General features: G+C 45.0%; 1 protein-coding gene across 2 annotated transcripts in view; it reads left to right on the top strand.

Annotated features, from left to right (window-relative positions):
- LOC144768247 (targeting protein for Xklp2-A-like) overlaps positions 1-15,450 on the top strand; it is a 124,370-nt gene that overhangs the window by 20,861 nt on the left and 88,059 nt on the right. For both annotated transcript variants that reach the window (XM_078651768.1, XM_078651767.1), the window contains exons 3-7: positions 11,044-11,167; positions 11,246-11,449; positions 12,768-12,875; positions 15,014-15,135; positions 15,217-15,368. In XM_078651768.1, the coding sequence (XP_078507894.1) occupies positions 11,044-11,167; positions 11,246-11,449; positions 12,768-12,875; positions 15,014-15,135; positions 15,217-15,368 (710 nt within the window). The remainder of the gene's footprint in view (positions 1-11,043; positions 11,168-11,245; positions 11,450-12,767; positions 12,876-15,013; positions 15,136-15,216; positions 15,369-15,450) is intronic.

Raw genomic sequence — 15,450 nt, 5'->3', positions numbered from 1 at the left:
TGGACAAAATGAAAGGATGCGGAAACAGTCTATGGGAGCTCTCTAAGTCCCAACAACACCGGGGCTCCTTTCGTCGCTCCAATTATAGAGGAGTGGGAAGTAATACCTCACAGCAATCCACCTACAAAAGTAACACGCAATCCACATACAACACAAACCAGGGTGGATACAGAAGAAATAACACCAAAGGAAGGGGTCGTGGAAGCAATGCAAATGGATCCTCCACTAACACCAAACAGTGACTTCTTGCCACTACCCCCAGACCATACAACACCGGTCGGGGGAAGAATACAACAGTTTCTGCCAGTCTGGGTAAATATCACTACAGACAAGTGGGTCAGGCAAATTATCCAACATTGCTATTGCCTAGAACTCGCATCACCCAACATACCACCCGTACACCGTCCAATGTCAAAGGAACATATAACATTACTGCAGCAAGAGGTCATCCGTATGCTGCAAAAGGGGGCCATAGAACCAGTCCCACTCCAACATCAAGGAACAGGAGTATACTCCCTATACTTCCTTATTCCAAAGAAGGATGGGTCTCTCAGACCAATTTTGGACCTCTGGCCCCTCAACCTGTACATTTTATCAGAGCATTTCCATATGCTCACTCTCCAGCAAGTCTTACCACTGCTTCGCCAGGGAGACTTCCTAGCAACTCTAGACCTCAAAGACTCATACTTTCATATACCAATACACCCTGCTCACAAAGTATCTGAGGTTCACCATTCAGGGACAGCACTACCAGTTCAAAGTACTGCCATTTGGAGTCACAACCGCTCCAAGAGTGGTCACCAAAGGTCTGGTGACAGTGGTGGCACATCTCAGAAGGCAACACATCCACGTGTACCCTTATCTGGACGATTGGCTAATACACGCACCATCAGCCCAGCAATGTGCCAACCACATGTCAAAGACCATACATCTCCTGCACGGTTTAGGATTCTCACTAAACTACCCAAAATCACATCTGCAACCCTCCCACGTCCAACAGTACCTAGGAGCAACAATAGATACACTGGCAGCAAAAGCATATCCCAACGCTGCACGCATCAAGGGAATGCAAACATTGATCCAAAAATTCAAACCACAACACTCACTACCAGCTCAAGTGTTTATGCAACTAATAGGCATGATGGCCTTGTGCATATTCATAGTCCCTCATGCCAGGCTACATATGCGTCCGCTACAAGAATGCCTAGCAAGGCAGTGGTACTAGGCTCACGGGCAATTAAAGGACCTAGTGTTGGTGACCAGTCGAGCATACAACTCTCTACATTGGTGGAATCCCCAAAACCTTTGCAAGGGACGACTGTTCCAGGAGCCTGTCCCACAAATAGTAACAGCGGACACATCCCTATTAGGATGGGGATCCCATGTCCTACACTACACAGTACAGGGACTCTGGACCGTACAGCAAAAGAAAATGCACATCAATCTTCTGGAATTGATGGCAATCTTTCTAGCCCTAAAAGCTTTCAAAACACACTTATGCAACAAAGCTGTGTTGATCCGGACGGACAACATGACTGCTATGTATTACATTCAAAAACTGGGAGGAGCGCTTTCTGCTTCCTGCTTCTTGGGATTGCCCTGATCTCCGTGAGGAGTAGACCTGCGTGCTCCCCTGCATTTCCTGCCACTGTTCGCGACACCCGCTCCGCGGGTGCCGCTCACCGCCTTCTGCCCCGTCCTCCCTGGTGTGAGCGGCTCCACAGTCGGTGGATTGCTAACGCGCTCCCAGGTAGAGGCTAAAGCCAGTGACAGCGCCTGGAGCATACCGGGGGACTGCGAGGTCCAGCAGCCTCAGCTCTACACAGCTGCTGCCTCTTCCCCCGGCGGCCACGCCCCAACCTCCTCCTTATCAGCTGACTCCGCTCTTCCGCGACGCGGGACGCGCGCGGGACGGAGCACGGGGCGAAGCCCGGGCAAAGGGCGGGCCCTCTGTGGCCCTCAGTGGCCGAGGTAGGCTGGGCTGGGCCCGGTTATTTTCATCTACTGTATTTTCGTATTGAAGTGTCTTATCCTTTCTCCTATTGGAAATACGCCTGACTGTCTGTGGAAGAAATCATCCATCTAAATTGACTGGTACCTTCCTCGGACTTTATTCTCGGGCAGCCTTTGTTGCATCTCCAGGACTGTTTTTATTATTGTGGTATATTGTACTAATTTTGTGTTCACCCATCCGGTGGAGAATCATTGTTTAATATAATTTTGGGGACACATTTTCTAAAAGATGTTTAAGAAATTGCGGTCTGGAAGGGAAGTGGGAGGTTTGCTTGGTGCAAATAATGAAACTACTCGTACGAGAAATCGGTAAACAATCCCCCCTTAAGGGTCAATGCCATCTGTATGAGCTTTGGGATGTGCCCTCCCCTAAGAACATTAATTTGTCTACTAAAAAGGCCCCCTGTGTCTCGGCCCAGGAAGTCCATATGCAAGCTATTACATGCCCGCCGCTTTCTTTTGCGCAGCCTCCATCTGTGCCAGTGGTGTCTTCTTCCCTTGTTTTTTCCGAAGGGAAAGGAGAGAGTAAACTCACTTCTGTAGTACTTGAGAGGGAACCTACGAATCTTCCCCCTATGCCTCAAACCCCACCGAAGGATAGGTTGGGGGGTGATTTGTCCGCATTATCTATTGACCATGAACTTTGCGGCTGGTATGTAGATATAGCGAAAATGGAGTCCATGGCCCCTATTAAATCTTCAGGGGGTGCTACCCCATCGGGTCTAATGTTGTATAGTAGTACACCATCATTGAATGATCAGGATATGTCTGATTTGTTAGTCGCTTCCGGGACCCCGGGTCTTAATCTATCTGGAATTTGCCATCCACTGGAAGCATGTGAAAAACCAATTTCTGAATCCATGATTGCCTTGGAACAATTACTTGCCTCTATTTTATCTCTTTTGGGGAAATTTGTTGGCAATTCGGACTGTATTTTGGAATCCGTTACCCAAATACTGAAGTCATTGTTACAAAAGTCACCGGATATGAGGAGTGTTTCCCTTATGACCGAACATAGTCGGCCGATAGGGGAAATAAATGTGGCTTCAGTGGATTCTGACACGAAGGATGGGACATCAGTTTTGATACCACATACTGCAGCTATTCCCTTAACTGCAGTGCCGAACTGTATAAATAACTCAGTTCTTGAGATAATGGAGGAAAATAAATCCATATCTGACCCTAAAGTGGTTCAAGACTTATTTCCCATCTTCGTGTCTGAAAATAAAAAAGAACCTATTGATGATAAAGATGAGGTAAAGGTAAACAATGGTAAATCTAGAAGCAATAAGGGGAATAAAAGGAAACCAACTCGTAAATATAAGAAGAAAAGGCAGCGTCGGATAATTTTTCAAAATTCTTTGTCTGCACTGGAGAATGAAGTGATCGATCTGGAGCCATCCTCTATACCTGAAAAGGCAGATATTGATATTGAACCGAACTTACCTATTAGTAATTTCTTTAAGGTAGAAAGTGAATTGTGTCCCCCAACGTCTTTGGAATCTATTCCACAAACGGGGGGCCCTCTTACCAGTCTCTCCCTACCATCCGCAACTGGAGTTTCAATTCAAAATCCGTCTGGGTCCCTCAACCCCTTGGCCTCTCCTTTCCTTGTAGTTTCAGAGAATGGAGACCGCCATTTCCCGGATTGCCCTTTGACAACTTTTAAAGCTCCAGTAGAAACTCTCGTGTTAGACTTTTTACCTTTATTTGACGTTGACTTGCCCTTAAACAGAGCTTGGCTTCTTAAGCGTTTTAGTGAGATTGACAGTCTCCATCATATCCAAACTAGGGATATTGAGTTAGTCTCCCTGTTTGGTGAAATTAAGGTAACGAGTATAAGGGTGAAATTTTATTCTCCTATCATTGTAAATTTGATACTACAGCAAGCTGAGAATTTCCAGCGTACAGGCATTGATATTCTCCCGATATTTAACCTTGGTAATATTAACCCGTTTTGCGGGGAGGTATTTAGAAGGGAGGAACAAAATGGGGTAGCCTCTCCTCTTAGAGACCTGAAGATTTGGGTATCTAAGGGAAAACGCTCGGTCTCACAAGTGAAGCCACTTCCGCTGACTCAGAACTCCTCTCTGGTAGAGGACAATAATCGGTGGAACTGGCTGCACAGTGCCTTATCTACTAAATCAAAAGATGATCCTAGATTGTTTCAGCATCTTTAACACCCCACTAAAGATTATTTCCTGGAACGCTGCAGGGATTCACAGTAGCCCAGAGAAATTTGAGTTTCTAGTTTCTCTAGGAGCAAATGTGATCTGCCTACAGGAAACGTGGTGTATTGATACGCTGAAGGTCTCTATGGATTATTATGTCCTGGAAGTCCCTGCCGTCCCTTCTAAGAAAGGTCACGCCAGGGGAGGAATCGGTTGTTTATTATCAAATAAATTGCACTGGAAATTCACCCATTATATAGATTCTAGCAAACTTTTTCATGCTATAACCATTGACAATCTGTTTAATAACGGCATAAAGTCCCCTATTGTAATTGTGAATGTTTATATTCCTCCGGAAGAGTGTTTTAATGCGATTTTACAGCAGGTATTTCGATACATTGATCTTATTAAAAATGTCCCATCCCCTCCGGACATTCTGCTGGTAGGAGACTTGAATTGCAAAATCTCCAATGTTAGTCTGGATCTGTTTAGGAATAAACCTAAAGAAGAGGCGTATTTTGTCCCGCAAGCACTCTTCCCTGATAAATCAGTGACAAACAAAAGAGGGAAGATTTTGCTAAAAGAATTAGTGGCCGTCGATGGACTTATATTTAATGGGAGATTTCCGTCCGACGTGCCCGCAAAATTTACTCACAAGTCTCCGTTTGGGTCCTCTATTCTGGATTATGCAATTGCAGACTTTGGTTTGTTCCCTTTTATTCAGGACTTTAAGATTATATTTACTCCTTTGAGCGACCATAGTATACTGCTTGTTACTATTTCCTTAAAGCCTTTGACAATTGCACCTTGGTCTCTTAACGGCAGTGATGCCGCTTTTCACGCCTCTTCGGGAAGGTGCTATTGGAATCCCTCAGCCATTAATGGGGTACAGGATTTCCTAGCCGATACCCTATTAGTTTTAAATGAGTGGCATGGGAATGAAATAGCATATTTTGAAGAATTTGTGCGCAACATTATCTCTTATGCTAAAAAAGCTTCCCGACCTAGAAATAGGGTTGCGGTCCCGAGTACACTGCGTAGCCTGAACAAGGAAATAAATAAACTAGTCCGCGAACAATATCTTGATAGAGTCATGGAACGTGGAAAAGAAATATCAAGGCTAAAAAGAAAGGTAGATTCCAGTTAAAATTTAAAAAAGCAAGGGAGGACAATGTATGGATTAATTTGAGGGAATCTGTTGTCCACGGCAGGATCCGAGAATTTTGGACTATAATTGGCAAGGGGTGCGGTTCTAGACTCGGCCCCTCCCCGATCCCTATAGAGGAAGAGGTATGGATTTCCTATATTCGGGACCTCTATGCAGGAACGGGATTTTAAGTGATGATATTGCCATTGGTGCTAATCCAGGTAATGATACCGCCATTAGTGTTACTCCCGTGGGTCCTACTAATTACCCCGCTGAGAAAGAAATTGAGATAGCTATAAAAAGCATGCGGGTCTCCGGGGCAATGGGACCCGATGAACTCCCCATGACGGTCCTGAAGTCGGATCCTGCAAGGTGGAGTAAAATCCTGTATCCCCTGTTTAAAGCATGTTTTTTGACGAAAAAGGTTCCTACCTCTTGGAGGGGAAGTATTTTGGTCCCTATCTTTAAGAAGGGAATTAGGGACAGCCCCAGTAATTATCGTTTGATTGCTCTCCTCGACTCCATCGGAAAGGTGTTTGCGAAATGTCTTCTAAAATCCCTCTCCGGTTGGGTAGAGGAGAATAATATTTTGCCATTAGAACAAACTGGCTTCCGTAGGGACCACGGTACGCTAGACAACCTTACTGCTCTTCATGTGGTTACAGATAAGTTTGTTCAGGTGAGAGGAGGGGTGGTGTATGCGGCCTTTATTGATTTCTCCACAGCGTTCGACAAAGTGGACCGTGGAACGCTGTGGAGAAAATTGGCAGTGCTTGGTCTTCCTTCCTATCTGTTGGAGCTGGTGCGGGCTCTACATACAGACCTGGTGTAGGGTCCTGTTGGGGGGCGAAAGGGGGTTATCGGATATAATTCCTTCTTTGAATGGCCTTAAACAAGGCTGTTTGTTGGCCCCCCTCCTGTTTTCCCTGTACACGGTTGACCTACCCGCCGCCTTGTCTTCCAGAGAGGGCATCGCCCCGGTGGTTGGGGGGACCCCTATATCTTGCCTGATGTATGCCGATGATGTCCTTATCCTTGATCTAACCCCCAAAGGACTCGCAAATCGGCTTCATGCTCTCCATACTTTCGCTGTAGCTCATCACATGAAGATTAATATTTCTAAAAGTAAAGTTGTGTATAACTGGTACGAAGAGGTGCCGCTCTGTTGATTTTGGTTGGTTTATCGGGGGCCAAAAACTAGAGGTTGTGAAGTCCTATACTTTTTTGGGGAAAATTATTACGGCTAACCTGAGTGAGAAGCTCCACATAGAGCATTGTACACGCAAAGCTATTGCCCATGGCAAAGGTTTAAATTCCCTATACCATGCAACGGGGAAACGGCACTTTCCGATTTTATTGGAAGTGTACAGATCTAAAATCCCCGCTACAATCTTGTATGGTATTGAACCTATAGATGTGAAAAATTGGGACTTTTGCCATAAGATTGAGGGGAAACTCCTAAGATCTCTTTCCTCCCTAAATACTGCGTGCTCTCTGGCCGCCTGTAGGCTCGACTTTGGTATTAGGAGTAGTTGGGTACAGGGATTATCGGCCCTTGTAAGATGGGTGGCCTGTCTGGCAAGAGCAGAGGTAGGGACAATGAGAGCTCTACTCAAAAGTGAATTATTGGGTAATTTTAATGAGTTTTCTCAACTTGTTCGTAACTTTAGAAAAGCTGTAACCCTTCTAAAATTAGATGAAACTGCCTTGTTTTTGTACTCTTCTTTACAGTTAAAACTTGTTTTAAAAGCAGCTTCATGGGACTTATGTTTCCAGTCGGATAAAAAAGTAATTTGTGGAAAAAGGAAGGTAGATCCTCTCCTTGATTCCTATCTGATGAAACTTCCACAACCCTATGTAACATGGACCCTACCGCATGGTATCCGTAGATTTTGGTTTCTGCTTCGCTATGATCTTTTACCTTTAAACCGACTGTTATCTAAATGGTACGGCTCCTCTCCCTTGTGTAATTTTTGTAAAGTAAATATCCAGGACTGTATGCATGTGCTGTTGATTTGCCCCGCGCTCCGTAAATTGCGCTTTAGATGGTTAAAAGTTATCTGTTTGCATCTAGGCATTGTCACTTTGAACGATTTTTTGTCTGCACTTTATTGCCCTCCTAACAATGTTCTGCTTCCATATTTTTAACTTTTTTAAAGGGTTCTTAGCTATTTATTAATATGTCTCTGGAGATGTTTCTTGACTGTCCGATTTTTGTAGTTTTATATGTCAGTCTTGTGTAACTTAGGATGTTTAAAGGATATATTCTTTTCTTGCTCTTTTTGTAATGTAATTGTTGTGTGCCTAATTCTGTATATTTTTATGTGGCCCTCTTCTGAGAGCCAAAAACATAATAAATAAAATTGAATTGGGAGGAACGCACTCGCATCAGCTGTCACACCTAGCTCAAGCAATGTGGAAATGGGCCATTCAGAGGAACATGTTTCTCATGGCAGAACACCTCCCAGGCAAGGACAATCAAGTAGCCGACCTGCTCAGCAGGCACAGCCAACAGATGCATGAATGGGAAATTCACCCCAATGTGCTCCAACCATTCTTTCAGAAGTGGGGACAACCGGAAATAGACCTGTTTGCCACAAGCGAAAACGCAAAATGCCAATACTTTGCCGCCAGATTCCCACATCCAGTCGCAAGGCAATGCAATATGGATGAACTGGTCAGGCAAATTTGCGTATGCTTCCCACCCCCCCCCAGCTCCACTAATACCGCTGGTGGCACGCAAAATGCGCCAACATTCGCTGACACTGATCCTAGTTGCTCCCACATGGGCAAGGCAACAGTGGTGCCTCATCAAAGACTGCGACTCACACCCAATCTTCTAACGCAGAGCCATGGAGAAATCCAACACCCAGACAGACCTGCAACAGCTAAACCTGGCGATCTGGCTCCTGAAGTCCTACAGTTTGATAATATTCATGCAGTCTGGGGGCAAGTTAAGGTATCCAAAGAGGCAAGAGAACCCACTACCAGAGCATGCTATGCAGCAAAGTGGAAATGTTTCATCATTTACTGTAGTAACAATGACACTAACCCACTTGATGCTTCTAGTCAACATCATTTGCTATCTCTTGCACCTACAACGTTGCAATTTAGCCTATTCATCCATCAGGATACATTTAGCTGCGTTAGTAGCATACTTGCAAAACAAGCAACACCTTTCACTGTTTAGGGTGCCAGCAAATAAAGCCTTTATGGAAGAACTTAAACGCATAATTCCTCCAAGACACCCACCTTCACCAGTCTGGAATCTAAATGTCGTTTTAACCAGACTTATGGGACCACCGTTTGAACCACTACACTCCTGCGAACTACAATTTCTTACTTGGAAAGTGGCTTTCCTTATTGCCATTACTTCACTTCGAAGAGTTGGCGAGCTGCAAGCCCTAACTATTCAAGAGCCATTCATTCAAGTACATGCAAATAGAGTAGTTCTCAGAACAAACCCTAAATTCATGCCAAAGGTGGTATCCCATTTCCATATAAATCGAACAATAGAACTGCCGGTTTTCTTTCAAAACCCACAGACCTTAGCTGAAAGGGCCTTGCATACTCTAGATGTCAATCGAGCTCTGCTATACTATATTGATGGAACTAAGGCATTTTGGAAAGACAAAGCAGTTGTTTGTGGCTTTCTCCCCACAACACAAAGGTAACCCTATTTCAAAATCGGGTATAGCCAGATGGATCGTTAAGTGCATCCAAATATGTTATTTAAAAGCAAAACGCACCTTAACAGTTGCCCCCCCCCTCCTAGTGCGCATTCAACAAGAAAGCTAGGGGCATCCATGGCTTTCCTAGGTAACATTCCTTTACACGATCTGTAGAGCAGCCACATGGTCAACCACACATACATTTAACAAACATTATAGTGGAGTAGTGTGGCTCACTGGTTAGAGGCGGCAGGCCTGAGAGCAGAAGTCAGCCTGGGACCAGGGTTCAATTCCCGATGCGGCAGGGTCGTGGACCTTGGTCAGCAGACTCGATAATTCTCGCTTCGGTGCTTACTCTAATCAGGGGTTCCACTCGGCAACTCTGGGCATTAGCTTGCCTAATCTCCACAACGGCCCCACCAATTCCGGGGATGCCTGGCTCCACCTTGGGGACTCCCAGCAAGGGACCATCCCACAGGGAAAGCCAGGACGGGTTCCCCAGAGTTATACAGCGCCGGGACGCCCCGTTGCTGGGGCAGCTGTGCGCTTTACAAGTATATTACATTTACATTGTGTAGATGTACATTCAAAACAGCAAGCTGCTGTAGGTCAGGCTGTTCTCAAAACTCTTTTCCAGACTGCTACAGCTGACACAGGTAGCCACCGCTAAGGGAGATACTGCTATACATTCTATGCACGGATATGAATTCAGCAGCCCACATGCCTCGAACGGAATATGCTACTTGCCAGTATGCATCTGTTCTTGGCATGTAGGGCTACTGACATTCATATTGCCCACCCGCCTCCCCGGTGCCTGTCGCAGCTGTAGCATTCACTCTTTGCATGGACATCTCTTACTGTACTATACTCCATCTCTGCCACAATGGCAAAAAACAATCTGAGGATGCCCATGCGCACTGTAGTCCAAGGGAGGAGCCACCTATCTTGTGATACTTAGACTCTTCCAGGACAACAATGTGCAATCATCTGGACCAATACTATGCGGTGATCTATGCACAGATATGAATGTCAGCAGCCCTACATGCCAAAAACAGATGCATACTGGTAAGTAGCATATTCCTTCCCGGCGCTGCGGGCCGTCGTGAAGATTAAGAAAGCTATTGCCCAGAGTCACATGGTGCTGGGCAGACCCCTGCTGCCGGGGATGGAACCATGATCCCCAGCATCCGGCATCAGTAGCCCTGGCCGCTGCACCACATCTCTTCCACCTGTGTTGAAGACTAGCAGCATAAATTTCTTTAAAGGCCTCATCTGCCAAGGGATCAATGCAAAAATTCGGGGTGAACAAAACTGCCATGGTATGGGCTTTGAATGGAATAGAGGGGGCCCTTACTGAGCCAGCAGCATAGATTCCTATCTGACTTCAATTGACTTGACTCCTCTGACAAGATGGCCAGGCGAAACTGTAGCATGGTGGCTGCTTTGTACATGACCTCTTCTGCAATGCGCAGTTTTGCTGCCCGTTATCTGATCGCCTTCGAGTGCATCAAGTCACTTGTCACAAACTTGAATCATAACGAACTCTTGCACCACAATCTCATAACATGGGGTCTGGTAACCTCATCGGATTCCTTCGGCCATTGCACGGCTTGAACCCTCTCAAATTTGAAATGGTCAGTAGGCAGATTAAGTTGGGGGCAGAAGGGTACGAAAAGCAAGCCAGAGATGTCTGCATGCATGGATGAGTCATTTCAGGGCTGTGATGAGGTCATCGCAGCATCTGTACCACCTGGTGGAGCCGCAAGAGCAATTGCTTTAAAGAATTACAGATCCAGTCTGTTGCATGGGGATATTCTAAAGGTGAGGAAACAGCAATTCAAATCCATCAGAAGAATTTTTCTGGCTAGTCTTTTGGCCTCCATGCACCTTTGTGTTGAGCTCTAAGAAAACAAGAGCAGCATTGGCATATTCTTGTACAATTTCTATTGGAGTATTCATGTGAAATAGATGCTTCTTTAACCACACCTTTTGATGGTGCAAAGCTAGTTTGTGCAATCTTAATTTGTCATTAATTCCGCAGAGTGCAGCAATGCAGAGCAGTTTGGCAATATCGCAGCCTCTCCTCCAAGCACACATGCTAGTGTAAGGAATGTCTCTACTAACCAAGTGTTGGAAGCCAGAACATCTGCGAGACTGCCGAGGAGGTAATGTTATGAAACCAGTCATCCTTGAGGGTCTCCTGAACATCTTCTGACATAACGTTTAACTTCTGCCTCCAACAGGGTATCCCGGAGACTGTCCCTTCAGCAAAAGAGGAGGCAGCTGGCAAAGATCCACAAGGAAAGATGCACTGTTAATGTCCTACTTCATGTCAACGGGCCAACCCTTCCTGCTGCTGAAGAGGCTTTGCCTCCTCCCTCAGCCAATGGGCAATCGCTTACGCATTCAGAAGGGCACCTGCCGACAAATGCCACTTCACCTTCCAGGTACCCACCAAATAAGAAGCCAAAGCTGTATGCTGTGTATAAATGAAGCAGATTACTGTAGGGTGTTGGGAGGGAGTGGGGTCAGGTGGATGTTTGCCAGATCTGTGGAGGGCTTGCTTTAGCCAGTTTGGATTCTGAAAACTGGAATTTAAACTTGCAGTAATTCGTCAAGCCTTCAAGTGACTAACGCATATGATGTTAATGTAAGACGTTTAGTGGTGGTGCAAATGTTTGCATATGTATTCTGGGACTTTCGTTGTGAATTGTCCTTTGCAGGTTAAGGGAATCTAGAAACCACTCTGATTTGATGCACTATGGTGATGGGTGAGGCATGTGAGCGAAGGGAAGGTTTGTGTACATCAAGGTGGAGTTTCTTGTTAACCATACTGTTGTCTGAAGACTGGATTTGATTTCTGCTTACTTTTGGGTGAGTGACTGGTGTATGTGAATAGCTGTCCACTAGTCTTCTGTTTCACCTTGAAACAGATTGTGTCTTGGTCTACTGCAGTCTTTGTCTAATATTGCCCATCGGCGGCTCTTCACCTCCATATTGAATAGATTTCTGTCTCCAAGGGCCCTACAAATGTTTACGTGTTTAGTGTTCAACATACTAGTACTACACTTACTGCTAAAATAAGTAGCAGGCTGTCTTAAATATCAAAAGCCAAAATGTGCTAGTTATTTCTGGAGGGCAGCCCAATGTTTTGTAATGGTTTGTGGAGTCAAAATCCATAGCTGGTCATTGTGGTTGCTGAGCTTTGCAGTTGTGATTTGTAGGTTGCAGTTTGGGAGAGCATAATCTGGACTGAACAATTTGTTGTAGGTCAAGTTGTTAGAATGTTGGCAGTTCCTGAACTGAGCCATCACTGAATATGCTGGCTTCAAGTTGGCTTGACTGGCTTGGTTATCCTTCTGTGGCATCACACAGCCTCATCCCACATTGTGTTCAGCAGTGTTTTTTTAAAACCACAATGAGCATGACTTGCAAAATAACTAAATGACACATTAATGAAGTCCGGCTACCTGTGCAGTAGTAATGTTTCCTTTCCACAGTGTATGTAGAAGGAGCGCCAGAAACCTGCGATTTATGTCACCGCTGGTGCAACAGTAAGTGCTCCATGTAAAGCGTGAGGTTGTTGCTTTGACAAAGTACCCTTAAACAAGCCTGGACCTTTCGAAATAATGTAAAGGGGACCGGCAAGGTGTAGTGGGACCATACAAGATTTCTTAGTCTATGTGGTGTTTACACATTTTGATGACTCTTGTTCATGAACCCTAAATCAACTAGGACATTAATTCTTTTCTGTTTCCTCTTAAGCACACTTACTAGAGGGAAGTCGATAAGTAAAGGCCCAATGGGTGCATTTGGTGGGTCTGGCAGACCAGGCACCAGCCGATCCATTCCATCGACTACCACAGTCCTCAGGTAATTGAGCTGCTTTCTTAATTTGGGATGGAGGAGGACTTTGATCTATGTTCATTTTATAGTCTGGGTAGCAGTATAAAGAACTTATTAAAATATTGAACTTGTGTGAAAGGGGGCGCTTTACATCCCCAAGCCCTGTATTTTGCGGATGGGGTTGTATTACTTGCCTCTTGGTGGTATGCTTATAAATGATCTGGTTGAAGGGATCATGCATTCCTAAATGGTCTTCTGATGGGCGAGCATCAACTGAGGCCTATATGCCTTGCCACGATGGGTTCAGCTTGGGCATCCGTGTCCATGTACTGCTCTAAAGCAGAGTATCAAATACAGTTTCTGTAAACTGCAGGGTACTACAAAAATAAACTGACCATAAACAAATTCCCTGTTTTGGTTGCTAGTGATGAGCAAAGTTCCCATTTTCTCATCCGTGGTAACCAGTTGTGAATCTTTGGACAAATTCCTTTCCAATTCCGCCTCCCCAAGTTTGGCTAAAACTCAAACAAAATGCTGTACCAAACAAGAATTCCTCGTTCCAGTCATTAAGGAACGAGGAATTCTTGTACTGTCAGTCAAGGGCTGATCACGGAGTTAATGGTGGTTAATGGGAGAAATTCAAGCTTTTCGCTCTGTCAATGTTGCCTTTAATGCTGGCTTCATGTTTATAGGAACCTTTATTAAAAAAAGTACATGGGTTGAAAGTGAGTTAAGTAGTTGTTGTGACTCCACGTTTGAATGTATTGTATTTTATGGAAGACCTTTGTCTGAAACTTTTGAGTACCTGGTAAATGAGGGCACTGGGAAATCCGAGGAGTGGCAAGGGCTGAGTCTAGCATTGGCGAAGCATAGTCAATAGAGCTAGCTTACCAAATTAGGGCTTTGACTTTTTTTTATACATTAATTTTGGCAGCTTTCGCACACCACGGCTTCTTTCAGTGCTTGTTCAATTGCCGTCCGGCATAGACCAACGTAAAGGCACAGTGGGGAATCGCCTAGAAAGCTTTTTTATTTAATACTTTTACCATTCCAAGATGGTTGCCACACCACGTTGCTTGTACACACTTGCGAACAGGCATTGTGACAGTCATCTTGGCTAGTATTAAAATAAAAAGTACCATTTAAAGATGGCGGCCTGCTTTTGGCATGCTAAAGTTTTTTGCAATTCTGTAAGATGGCAGAAAAGCAAAAGTGGACCAGTCAAAAGTTGGGGGCTCAGCAGCGGAAGGTGAGGCAGTATCAACAGTAAGCACTCATAACTGTGCAGAGCTTGGGTTCGTGGAAAGTACAAAGCGGTGGACTGTAAGTGGAGGTACAGCTGAGGTTCAGAGCGGGAGAGTAAAATCCCTCATGCTTTCCTATTCAAGTACTATTAGGTGACAGAAAATGTAAGTTGAGTCTCCAGTGGACTGACCTAAATGTGATTGACAACATCTGAAGTCAATGGCTGAAATGAGATTACAATGTCAAATCTGCCTTCACACCACCTACAAATCAAATGCCGGAAATGGGTAAAAGAGGTGGGGGTTAAAGTAAAGATGTCAACTGTGGACGAGAGACAAAGACTTGGATGGAAAATTTAGAACCTTGCTTAGCAAAACTTGTCATTGCAAAGGATGTGAATTGCAAAATAACATGCCTTGCCATTGCAGGGAGACTGGATGTAATGCACATAGGACACATTGAGTCACAAACGACTTTCCTACTTGCAAAATACAATTTGAGTCCTACCTAGGAAGGAGTGGAGTATAGACCTCCCCACCCCCTTCTGCTTCGGAGTTGGAAATGTGTATGTGTTGGTGGTTTGTGGCCACAGTTAATGTCGCTAACCTTTTGGCACCACACCTTCCTTGCCAAACCGGGAGTAGCCCTTCTCAAAGTGTAAACTGCTACCGCGCTCTCCCCTTAGTTTTTCACTACAGACTGTAAAAGCTTGTGTACCCCATTCCTTGCTTTGTTGCAAGGTTGACTTTGTATGTCACACGAGTACATGAGTGCTCTGTGGAGCTATCCATTGGGTCTCAGTGCCCAGGGTTGATCTGCCTGGTTTGCAGAAGTCTGCAGTTGCTGGAGTAGCCAGGATGTAAGTGTAAAGATTACTTGTTGAATCCGGCCTTCCCGTCTAGCCTCTTTTTACCTTGCAGGAGGAAAACGTTGACCAAAAGTAAAAGCACAGAGGAGCGGCAGCTGGAGAAAATACAGCAGGAGGTGGCCGAGCAACGCAGGAAGAATGTAGAGAGCTTTAGAGCAGCCATTTTGGGTTCAGGTAACCAAAGGTACCAGGGATGGAGTCACTGTCTGCGCTGTAAGATTTGAGTTACAGTTTTTTTTTTTGCGTGACATTTAGGTCAGCCAGTAAACAGGACAATTTTACCGATAACCATTCCAGTGGAGTTTCACTTTCACGCAACAACCTGGTGCAAACATCCAGTGAGCAAGTCTAATGAGGAGTTGAAAGCTGTGGATTTCCCTCGAACACTGAGATCTGCTTCCTGCCCAGTAAGTACAACTCGGTGACTGTAGTAGTTCTGCAGTAAAGCACAACTGATTCGTTAAGCCCACTTGATCGCTAAACTGGGGT

The sequence above is a fragment of the Lissotriton helveticus genome, chromosome 7, assembly GCF_964261635.1.
Source record: "Lissotriton helveticus chromosome 7, aLisHel1.1, whole genome shotgun sequence".
NCBI classification, from domain to species: Eukaryota; Metazoa; Chordata; class Amphibia; order Caudata; family Salamandridae; genus Lissotriton; species Lissotriton helveticus.
This window is presented reverse-complemented; position numbering and strand designations above follow the sequence as displayed.